The sequence below is a fragment of the Epinephelus lanceolatus genome, chromosome 4 (assembly GCF_041903045.1).
Source record: "Epinephelus lanceolatus isolate andai-2023 chromosome 4, ASM4190304v1, whole genome shotgun sequence".
Lineage (NCBI taxonomy): Eukaryota > Metazoa > Chordata > Actinopteri > Perciformes > Serranidae > Epinephelus > Epinephelus lanceolatus.
Window position 1 is genome coordinate 11,786,905 of NC_135737.1, and position 12,079 is coordinate 11,798,983.

At 40.7% G+C, this 12,079-nt stretch overlaps 1 protein-coding gene across 1 annotated transcript in view; it reads right to left on the bottom strand.

The window, feature by feature from the left end:
* LOC117259868 (calpain-5-like) overlaps positions 1 to 12,079 on the bottom strand; it is a 41,315-nt gene that overhangs the window by 19,712 nt on the left and 9,524 nt on the right. The window contains exon 3 of the mRNA XM_033631650.2: positions 5,645 to 5,776. Coding sequence (XP_033487541.1) covers positions 5,645 to 5,776 — 132 coding nt within the window. The remainder of the gene's footprint in view (positions 1 to 5,644; positions 5,777 to 12,079) is intronic.

Below are 12,079 nucleotides of genomic sequence, written 5' to 3' on the forward strand. Positions count from 1 at the left end.
AGGCAAATTTTTAGCAATTTATGAAATAGATCAGGTTGGGACACTTGACAAAAATAAATATCACATATTAAAATAAGCAATGAAAATCTCTGTAACTTTAGGAAATACCTCTACACACATGTTGATGTGATGTGAGTTAAACCACTTAACTCATTCTGTCCTACAGCATGGTGACTGCTACGTCTCTTCACCTTGGAATAACAAAATGCTGTCTTTATTGTCATCAAGTTTCCAGTGTAGTTTGCCTTAATCACACTTGAGGCTTAATAAGTGTATGTTTTTGGACCACTGACGAATGTCAAAACAACCGGCTGCTCCACTGAGGCAACGACACCTAAAGCAGACCTAAGTTTCCCTTCAGCTGATGGAAAACTGAGAGCTGCAGAGGACCTCTGAGACCAGACAGGAGGAATGAGGTCACCAACAGTGGAAAAAAGAAAGAAGACACACAATGCACACACACACAGACACACAGACACACACACACACACACACACACACACAACTCCAATAATACATTCTTATCATGTTAATAATACATACATACATATATCTATTTGGCTGAAAGGCAAAACAAACATGTTCTGCTGATGTGCTTTAGAGCAAGGCACTGAACCCCCTATAGTTGCAGAGAAAAAACAGAGAATATGTAACATGTAAGGTCTATATCTTCACTGAGACCCAGATACTTTAACACATCCATTTGACGAATTCAAAAAGCTTCATTGATTGATTTTCTGTATTCTGTTGCCCCACCTAACCAAATGTTTAATATGTTCAATGCCCCCTATGAGTAATAAGGAATCATTGGCATTGTGAAATTCACTTAAATGTCTACCCATGGCATAGTTGCGATTTCTAGTTCTAATAGTATATATAAGCTCAGCAAGGCAATCCCTCGGGCATCTTTTAGTACGGCCTATGTAGGAAAAGCCTTCTACATATTGACAAGACAAGCAACCATCCATCCATTTTCGTAACCACTTATCCTCTTGAGGGTCGCGGGGGGCTGGAGCCTGGGCGAGAGGCAGGGTTCACCCTAGACAGGTTGCCAGACTATCGCAGGGCTGACACATAGAGACAGACAACCATTCACGCTTACATTCACACCTACGGGCAATTTAGAGTTATCAATTAACCTGCATGTCTTTGGACTGTGGGAGGAAGCGGGAGTACGTGGAGAAAACCCACGCTGACACAGGGAGAACATGCAAACTCCGCACAGAAGGGCTCCCTCTTGGGATCAAACCAGGAACCCTCTTGCTGTGAGGCAACAGTGCTAACCACCACACCACCGTGCCGCCCCACAAGACAAGCAGTATATGACAAATGTTGCAATACAAACATTCAAAAGTGCCCAATGGTTTGGTCAACTAAGTACCTTTTTTGTCTGCTGGAAGATATGAATGTATGAGCCTATCCCTAAGTGTGGGGGCCTAAAAGAAATGATGGGGGCTATGCATGTTTTTTCATCAGCCACCACAGTTAGCCGCCTCTCTTGATGAGCAGTGTTGGAAGAGCACTGATTTTATTAATGTGAAACTGTATTCTTTATTCAGTGGTTTTACTAGTTTTAAATCACCAGGGGCCTCATGTACAAAGGGTGCATACGCACAAAAAAGTGGCGTACGTCCTTTTCCACAGCAAAGTCCAGATGTATCAAGAGTGAAATGGCCGTGGAAATGTGCGGTGCCTCACGCCAACTTCATGGCTGGCGTACGCACGTTTCTACAGCTATTGATCCTTGGGCAACACAGAGGTGATGCTGAGAAGCTGTTAGAATAAATAAATGTGAAAACAATTAGTCCTCAGAGTGATGTGCACATCAGAGAAACATCAACAATTAACACTGATGAACAATTAACACAGCCACGTGTCTGCAATTAGATGAGTGGATATAAAAGCATGCGCAAAGTGGTGCCGAAAATACTGTTAATAACAACGGCTGCTTTAGCAGTAGTAGAAGATTTGTAAATGGCGCAATACGAAGAGAGCGTGTGTTCAGAGACAGATGGCACTGGCTCATCAGCTGCTTTAGGTTCCTGAGGCTAATCCTCCTGGAACTGTGCGCAGAGCTGCAGCCGGCAGCGCGACACGGCGAGGAGCCATGTCGCGCTGCCTGTATCCATACAGGTTCTGACCACACTGGGGTTCCTTAGCTCCAGGGGCATTCCAGAGGGAGCTGGCCGACCGATCGGGACTGTGCCAGTCGACCCTGAGCCGAGCCATGCCAGCTGTGTGGGACGGAATTATCCGCATGTCAGCCAGGTATATCAAATTCCTATAGCTGAACAGGTCAACGTTAAAGCACAATTTGCAACGACAGCCGGTTTTCCTAACGTTATCGGAGCTATCGACTGCACACACATGACTACAGTATAAAAGCACAATCACAGGATGAATTTGTTTATGTCAACAGGAAGCATTTTCATTCGATCAATGTACAGATCATATGTGATGCGCAAATGCAATTAACCAACATTGTGGCGAGGTGGCCTGGTTTAACGCACGATTCATACATTCTGAGTAACAGCATGGTTGGGAACAGACTACAAGCTGGCACTGTGCGCGATGGGTGGCTTCTTGGTGAGTAATTTATTTGTTTAATTGTCCTAATATTAATCCCCCTGATGCGCACTGAGCATGTGCGCCCCCAAATATTATCCTGTCTTCACAGCATCAGTACTAGTCAGTGGTTAAAGTTAGTGACTTGCTGTTTGTTGCTGGTTAAACTACAGCTTCAGAGCTTTCGAACAAGCCCCTGATTGTCTCTGTGTGTAAAGTACTCATGTCAATAAACCCGTGCGTAAAGTGTGACATTTCTTAATCAGCCACACCTTTTCCCCGGTGCACTTCTGCATTCATTTACAACAATAGTGTGTGATCTGTGTAAGTGGTGTATAAAATTAACACACGGAAACTGTAAATCCAGTTCACATAATTATTTGTCTGCTTTCAACTGACCCCAGGCGACTCTCTGTTCAGACGGGTGAGCTCCTCCTCTCCTGTCCCCCCGCCTGTTTTGGCCACACTTTGGCGGTGGGCAGCCGTCCTCCGCTTCACGTCCACCTTAATGTTGGACCACTTCTTTTTTAATTCTGCGTGGGTACGCTTTTCTGACCCCACAGCATTGACAGGCTCACACACACTCTCCCACTCACTCACCTTGCGTTTTGTATTGATGCCGGAGGACAGCGTGCCAAAAAGTACATTTTTGTGCACCTCCACTTCAGTGAGCGTCTCCAGTTCGCATTCTGTGAAGTTCTTCTTTTTTCCCGCCTTACTCATTCTTTTGTTTTAGTTTTCTAATCGTGCAGAGAGGGGAATTTTAGGTGCAGGATTCATTTAAATATGATTTGCATATTTAAATAGGGGCGTGGACAGGGAGGGGCCGGGTACTCCAACATGTGCGCTCAATTCCACGTTGATTGGGATGTACAAAGGAAATGTGCTTGGATTCATGTGTACGCACAGATTCATACATCTGGATATTTTTATGCATACGACGTTTTCTGAATTTAAGCGTACGCCATGTTTCAGTAGGAAATCCACGCAAGTCTTTGTACATGAGGCCCCGTATATTTTGGAGAGGAAGAGACATCTAAGGAAAATTCTGCTCCTGGTGAAAACCCACTGAACAAAAACACTGAAGGAATTCTAACCGGGACAAGTTTCAGCTGGTTGCAATCTGTAGTCCTCATTGCTAGATGACACTAAATCCCCTAAATCCATCAGTTTCTTTAAATCCAACTGTAGATCCTGCATCACACCAATCCTTGCATCCCTTCACTGGCTTCCCGTAATGTACAAGAGAGACTACCAGATACTGCTTAGAACAAGACCCTACTCTGAACTCTAACATCCCTATACCACCTCTAGGCCAATCCGACCATCCAATTAAGGTCTCTTACTCATACCTTACTCCCTCCACAAATCTAAGGGTGATTGTGTTCCTGCAGTAAGGGCCTCATCCGGCTGAGTCTACAAACAGCTTAAAAAAAAAGTCTCAGAACCAATTCTACCCCCTTGCCCTCCCTGTATAGGTGCTAGTTATTTGTATTCTCTGTGTCTGTATATGTATCCTTTCTGTGAATAGTTGTATGTTCCTTATTTTTTATATCCTGTGAAGCCCTTTGTAACTTTGTTTATAAAAGTGCTACATCTATACAAATAAGATCTTGTATATTTCTTATCTCTGAACGACAGAAACAGTAACTTAATGAAGGTAACTGGTGCCACCCTATGGATGAAAGGTGTTATTTCCTGGTTGCTGCAGCATCCAGTTCAAGTCCTTTATCAGATGGATCTGTGATAATTCCTTTAGTTTGTAATGAAATGATTTTAAACTATAGTATTGTTTAAAGTTTCTTTGATAAGAAACTGTTAAAAATGTACACTAGTGCCAGGGTCAATCCATCAGGATTGATGTGATAGTGACCATTGCACAGTGAATCATGCAAATGTTTTATGAGCCCTGACAGACACTGTTATTAAGAACTTAGAATCCTAATAAGCACTGTTGCAACCAAGATAACAATATGTGTGGTGTTAATAATATATTTTAATATGAACACTGGTGATTTTGTAGAGGCCTTGAACCCAATTCACCACAACCAATGAACAATGTGTTATTGTAGACAGTGTTGATGTGTGTGTGTGTGTGTTTGTGTGTGTGTGTGTTTGTTGAAAAGGGCAGTAATCTAAAATCACTTGGATTACACAAGGTGCCACAGTACACACAAATGTAATGTAAACACACACACCCAGTCACACAAATCTGACACCCATATCCTTGCATGCACACATGCCGACACCCATCAATACACACACACATATGCGTGTGCAAACATCCCACTCCTCCTGCTGTGTCTCAGTCCTTTTAATGGAAGTTTTTTACTGCTGTGCTGTAGTTAGCGATACCACAATGTATCACTTGATCCATTAGTCTGCAGTATTTTTAGAGCTAGTTGCTTTATTTGGGCAATTTTGTTGACTTTTTTTTCCAGGGCTGAAAAATGAAGCCATTGCTTAAGTGCCACAAAGTGCAGTTCCTTAAACTGCCACTTGGGGTCTGCTCCAGGAGCCAGTCAATCCCCATAGACCCCCATGTTAAAATGCCCAACTTTATAGCAAAAATAAACATGCTTGCAGTCAAAAAATGGTTTTGGTCTCTATAGCTAATTACTACATTCATGACAAATGTACAGGGGTGATTTTCTATATAATTTACCCTTATGGCTTAAAATTAGCAGTCTGCCAGTCTTCACCTCAGTCTGAGTCAGATCCACCCCCCCCATCCTCCACGGCTCCACCCTCTTGTCCAAATATGGCCACTGCTGGCTTCAAAACACTGAGGCTCCAAACGACAGCTAAAATGCCGAACTCCAGGCTTGAAAACTGAAGTCCACAAACCAGTGGTTGACCTCACCATAGCTACGTCCATTACTTCATACAGTCTAGGATTTTTGGGCAGCATACTGCGGCCTTGCAGGTTTTCTGCTGTGTTTCATAGTTTTGTGATGGATTCTTAATTATTGTGAATATTGTGTGTTGTGCAATACCCAGGAAAACAGTGTTTGCTTCGATGAAGCCAAAATTACAAAACCAACTGCACAGATAAAAAGATAAAAGACAGATGTCTCACCTTCTGCCATAATGCCTCCCTGGAGGCCAGACTGGAGCAGGCGGCTACGAACCAGCAGTTTCCGAGCTGGCCTTGGTGTAGGTCGTGGGCACTGATGCCGTTCACAAACAGATGGGGGTCGCTGCATAACTCCTAGAAGGATAAAGACGAATGCAATCAATGTGACCCTTTTCTTCTTCTTTTAAATAAATTGTTTATTCCCGTCTTCTCAATTTCACAAAAGTACAAAAGTGAAAATCCATTAAAAGTAATGAGAATAGGCATCTCAACTGAATGGCTTTACCAATGTAAATTAGAAGAATATTTGTAGGCTATAAAGAATCCAACCCACACCCAAAACTTCAACTGCATTTGAAACTTCCAATGCAAAAAAAGAAAAACAAAACAAAAAAAAAAAACCTCATATCCGATAAAACAATGAATGAACAATCGTTTTTGAACAAGACATAATGTCAAAGGTCACTTGATAGGCTGGAATTTCAAAATTATTTTCCCTGTTAGAGATGGACAGAAACACAGTAGATGAAGACTAAAGGGGCTCTAATTATATCATCACCAAGCAGCGTCTGAAATTACAGCCACCATCCCCCAAACACAGATAAATTGCTGAAAGTGGCATGTATAATCATCAGGCCATCCACCACTTTGACACACAGAGAAAAGGCACAACACATATACATATTTGGTAAGGTTATCATATAATTGGATAAAGCTACACAATTTGCTCGCAACTGCTATATAAAAGCAACTCAATTGGCCATGGAAGCTATTTCATTTTGATTGACAGTCAAAATTCACCGAACTCTAACCAATAACAATCAATCAAAAGAGATTAGAGTGGATGCGCTCAGAGCAGACAGGTGTTGGCGATTGGAGCAGAGAAGAAATAAATAGTAAAGATGTCAAGTGGTAGTAAATGTGCAGTGTAGGTTTCACTTTGTAAATGAATAAATGCTGCAACTCCTCAAGACCCCAGTAAAAATTCTGTATCTTGCTTCCAAACGTTAAGTGGGCATGTTAATGCATATGCCTGCATGTGTACAGTACCCTCCCACACCCCTACCCTCAACAACCTTCCCCAAAAAGCCAAGGAGTAATTTGAACAATGGAATTTATCCTGCCTGTAATGTTTTTATTTTTTAGTTTTGTTTTTTTGTTTGTTTGTTAAAGTATATCGAACATTGTATGAAATCATTCTCTACATTAAAGGAGCAGTGTGTGGGATTCAATGCCATCTAGCTGTGAGGATTGCAGACTGCAACCAGCTGAAACTTAGTTAGGATGTTGATAAGTTAGGATTCCTTCAGTGTGCTCTGTTTAGCAAGAGCTTAGCTTTAGAGGTCTCCTTCTCTCCTAAACACACAGATGATTAAAACTGGTAAAAACATTAAATAAACCAGCTTTACATTAAAATTTCAGTTCAGCTCATCGCAGATGGGCGACTAGCCAAGCACCTGCTCAGAGGTTTATTCCTCTCCAAAACAAATGGACCAGGTGATGGTGAAGGTGTAAATCATTAAAAACACTGAATAAAACAGTTTTCACCTGAAAAAATGAGTGTCTCCAACGCTGTTTGGCTCATTGTATGGGGGCTGCTAACTATGGTGGCCAAAGCAAAAACGCAAATGTCCCTGTCTAGAGCCAGTGTTTGGTTTGTCCATTCTGAGAAATATAGCAACATTGGGATCTCCATGGACGAGGATCAGGTCCCTATGTAGATACAAATTGCTCATTCAAAGGTAATGAAAACAAAAAACAACTCTCATTTTCAGGTGATTACAAAGCATTATATTATATTCCGTTTCTGCCAATATATCCCTCTAAATCCTGCACACTGGACCTTCGTATTATGTCTAGATAATCTAAATGTTATTCCCTCATTTAGCACAGAGATTTCAAAAGTGGCAGATGAACAATCTGAGTGGCAGGACAAAAAAGTATAAAAACTATATGTCTATTGTCTCTGGTCAACCTACAGCTGCTACACAGGAGCGACCAACAGTAGAAAGATTTGGGCGTGCTGGGTCGCTGCCAGTTGTGGATTAATGTGAAAGAGAGGGCGTTAGCCAGAGCACTCAGTCAACCATCAGAAGGTAAATATAGGGTAAAATACACCCTTCGATTAAGTAGTGATCACTTTTGAATGTTCAAAGCAAAAGAAACCACAGAGTTTAAGAGAGTCAGACTATCAGGACAACAGCCAAATGATAGGGCTGGGACAAACCAGTGGCACACACCCAGCAAGACCAATAACTGTGTGGAGACAGATGTATACATGAAGCTCACTTACTACATGTTATATCTTAACATACAAGATATAACGTATTAATAAGTGAACTTCAGAGGAGAGGGTAGGTGGTTTAGTTATCTTTGGACAGAGCTAAGCTTGTCATTTCCCCCCACTGTTTCCAGTGTGTGTGTGTGTGTGTACGCTAACAGGCTGCTTCATATTTAGCATTAACACTAGTGGTATCAATCCTCTCATCTAACTTTCTGACAGGAAGCCAACAGACGTATTTCCCAAAATGTCAGAAGATTCTTTTAGGTAGCTGCTACAGAGGCAATTTGGGTTTTGTTTGGTTTTGAACTATTATATCGCCTTTGTTGTATTTCTCAAATGCCCTACAGGTTTGTATGTATCTAAGCACAAATGTGTATTTTTTGTTTTCCTTTCTTTTGAATCTTTTGAATGTTAATGCACAGATGTAATTTGTATGCATCTTGCATATTGTAATTGCTCTGAGAAAAGAGAATCTTTCGATAAAACTACAGAAAGAGAACCTCAAATGCCCCTCACTGTGTGTGCATTCACAAAATTAGAGGCCGCTATTTTAAGTTCACATACTGTATATGCCCACACACACAGCAGCATAAATGTACACGTCTGTTCAACCACAAGAAAGAGACACACTCATACACACTCAGAGGGAAGAAATAGCCCTCCTTTAAACACTGTCTTCATCCTCCTCTTAGTTTACCACAAAACATGTAAAATTTGACTTGTTCATACAGTACGACCTCATTGAACTAGAATTACTGCCTTGCCAGTGTATGCCTCCGCCAACCAAATCAAGTTGCACTTACAGTTTACATCCATGTCTGTGAAAACACGGATGCTGTGTCTCCTGTCTCGGTTTCTTGCAATACCCAGTTTACTAAGTAATAGTCCTGTCTTTATTTACAAACTCCTGTATTTGAATGTGCGCAGCTTATATGTTGTAAAGAGATGTTTGAATATCATTTTGTTAAGTCACAAAAAAGCCTATATATGGGATTTATATCTTGTAATCTGCTGAGCTAGATGAGCAGACAGTATTCATAGACTTGCATGAAGTGTACGATGATCATCATATACATGACTGTGGTTGTTGCTTGAGTGTTTCCAAGTCAACAAGTGAAACAGTCTTGCGGCCTGTCTATCAGCATTTGTAGTCTCTGCCCTCGCAGACTTTACATGATGACAGTGAACATGTCACATTACTTAGAATATGAATTCTGCAAGGGCTCAGTCTGTAAGTCCACAGGGTGGACATTTGGATTCAGCCTTAGTATAGGCAAGGTCAGACATTCTAGGGGACGTAAACATAGGAAAAACATATTTTTGAGAGGGGGAGATCTTTGAATTATTGATGTGATTGAAACACCTCCCCGTGTTTGAACTACAGTACACTGACACAGTGGTGTTACAGAGTGAGGGTTCCTCCCTTACAAAAGATCCTTGGTGAGTAGAGACTACAGCTGCGGGGGTACTTAAACCAGACAAGTTTAACTTTGGCCTGTTATCAACTTACTCACAGAATTAACACGGCATCTGATATAATCTGCCACAGGCTATATATTATTAGCCTCCAAAATCCAGTATCTGCAGAAATCTAGAAGCTAGTACTGATACTAAGGCTGAAGCAGAGCAAGTTGGGACTTATCAGAACTTACAATCTGTTAGTGACACTGATCTAAAGATGCGTTGGATCAGAGGGCTGAGTAATAGAGTTTTAAGTTCTTGTGAAATTTGTAGCTACTCTAAGGGTTCACTGGCTACCTCAGAGAGAAGGTTTACATTTAGGATGAAAAAAAAAAACATGTTTCAACTCTCTCCGCTCCCTGGACAAATAGGCAATATCGATCAGGGAGTGCTTTAAATTTCCTGTTTAAATATTTAGCAGCTCAGATTATCAATGAATGACAGTAAAAGCATACTATACGCATCGAGTTTAGGCTGGAGATGGATGTTCTTTTACACTGGAGGACGACCGGGAAATTGTTCTTAATCATAAATGATAAATGCAGTTTTCCTTCCAAACCATATTCAGACCCATCTTTTCAATCTTGCTGCAGTTTTCGGTCGGACAAAGAGCTCCACTGACGGCACTGTCCCATGCCTAAATTAAAGTAGCAGTGTAGTGGTATCTAGCAGTGAGGACTGCAGATTGCAACCAGATGAAACTTCTCTGATGTGCCAAGCATGAACTCATGAACTCCCGGTTAGGATTCCCTCAGTATTCAGTGTTCAGGAAGTTTTTACTGAGAGCCGAATTATCAGCAGAGGTCTCCCTCTCCAAAACAACAGACCACATGATTTAACCCGGTAAAAACACTGAATTAAGCAGTTTCACATAAAAAAAAAATCTGTATTTTTCCAGCACTGAACGTTGCAGAGGGACTGCTAACTACGGTGGCTGATGCAAAAACACAAACAGCCCTAACTAGAGCCCGTGTTTGGTTTGTCCGTTTTGGCTAGTGTACAAACATGGCAGTGCAACATTGTGGACAAACAGCTCAATCTGAAGTAACAAAACACAATAACTGTCTTTTTCAGGTGGTTATACACTAAAGAAAACATACTTACTATACTATACTATTATTTTATATTCCATTTTTGCTAAAATATCCTCCTAAATCCTACAACTTTGACCTTAAAAAAGACTAAACAGAAGTACACTGAAGTTTATTTTAAAGTAAATTAACAGGATCTTAGGCACAATAGCTGCTACAGAAAGCCAGTTTTAGCACCTTATATTTCTCCTTCCTTCAACAAACAAAACAACAAAACCTCAATTATGAACATCTGAAACTGAGTATGAAGCTAAGAACTGCCCTATTGTGTGTGGCTCAATTATGGTTTTCTCAGTGCTTTGAATGTGTGCATGTGTGTGTGTGTGTGTGTGTATTACAAAGGCAGTGTTCAGTGTAAACAGCCGCAGATAGAAGCTGGAAAGCCATTAAGCAATGACTCCATTACAGGAATCATATTTCCCCATCATCTGAACTTAACAAATAAACCAGCAGCAGTGGTTACTGTTGTAATGCATAAAAACATTCCTAAAAACAAATATGGCTCTGTGAAATGCAGCGCAGTGACTCAAATTCTCTGAGGCAGGTCAAGTTTGGCGGTTTAGTCAAACAATTGGGTGATATAAAACAAGTTCAATGTTTATTCTAGAGTGAGAAAATGTATGAAATCAGTTATACACCATATGAAAACACTAACAGTGATATTTAATGACTAAAATTGATTCTTAACATAAATCAATCATAAAACCTAATCATGGTACTTTCTAGACAGACAGAAATATTCATGTTTGGTAAATATGACACAGGCCAGATCCTCGACACTTTAAAGAAATGCCTTGAAGAAGCTCAACGGAAAATTCAAAACAGTTATATAATGGTCTGGACTGTTTAGAATTCCAACCAGAGGTTTGGCTCGTCTTTCAAAGCAGGAAGATTCAGACCAAGAAGACCAAACTGAATCACTGCAGGTTTAAAAAGATACAGAACTGCTACAAAACTAGATGCCACAGAATTTAGATCATAATCCTCATCATGATTTTGTAGCTTCTAGCAGTTAACCTCAAAATCCTTGTCTTGATTTATTAGCATCTTTGCTATTGATCGATTTCTGTTTATTGCTCACACTGACCACCCAGCACTTCCTCTGTTTATCTCATAGAGAGAAATGTTTCTGCTACAGAAGGACATGTGAAATATAACAGGATGCAGTATCCTGTATTATTATCTGTTAAAAGGAGAACTCCACTGCTTTACCCATCAAAGTCTGTTTACAGATGTACTTCTGTGAAGAAAGGTTAAATAAAGCCTTATGTGGCTCCAGAGGGAGCTGTGTGAAGTCTGATAAAAGCCAGCATCAGTTTAAAAATGAGTCAGAAAGAAGTGTATTTCTTTAACTTAGCAAACTTTAACTTTAGCTAACCAGGCCTCATCCTGCTGCAGGCTACATAATACGCTACTAACTTAACGCATTCAAATCTTTGAGCAACCCGTTGACAGTTGAGTTCTATTATGGGTAGTGTAGCACCAGGATTTAACAAGGAAGAAGAATGAAAAAAACAATATGTCTGGTTCTGTTGCATCAACTTTGCAAAGCTTCAGTCATTCTTTATGAGGTTCCTACAGGTTATGGCAAGTTAAAGCTAA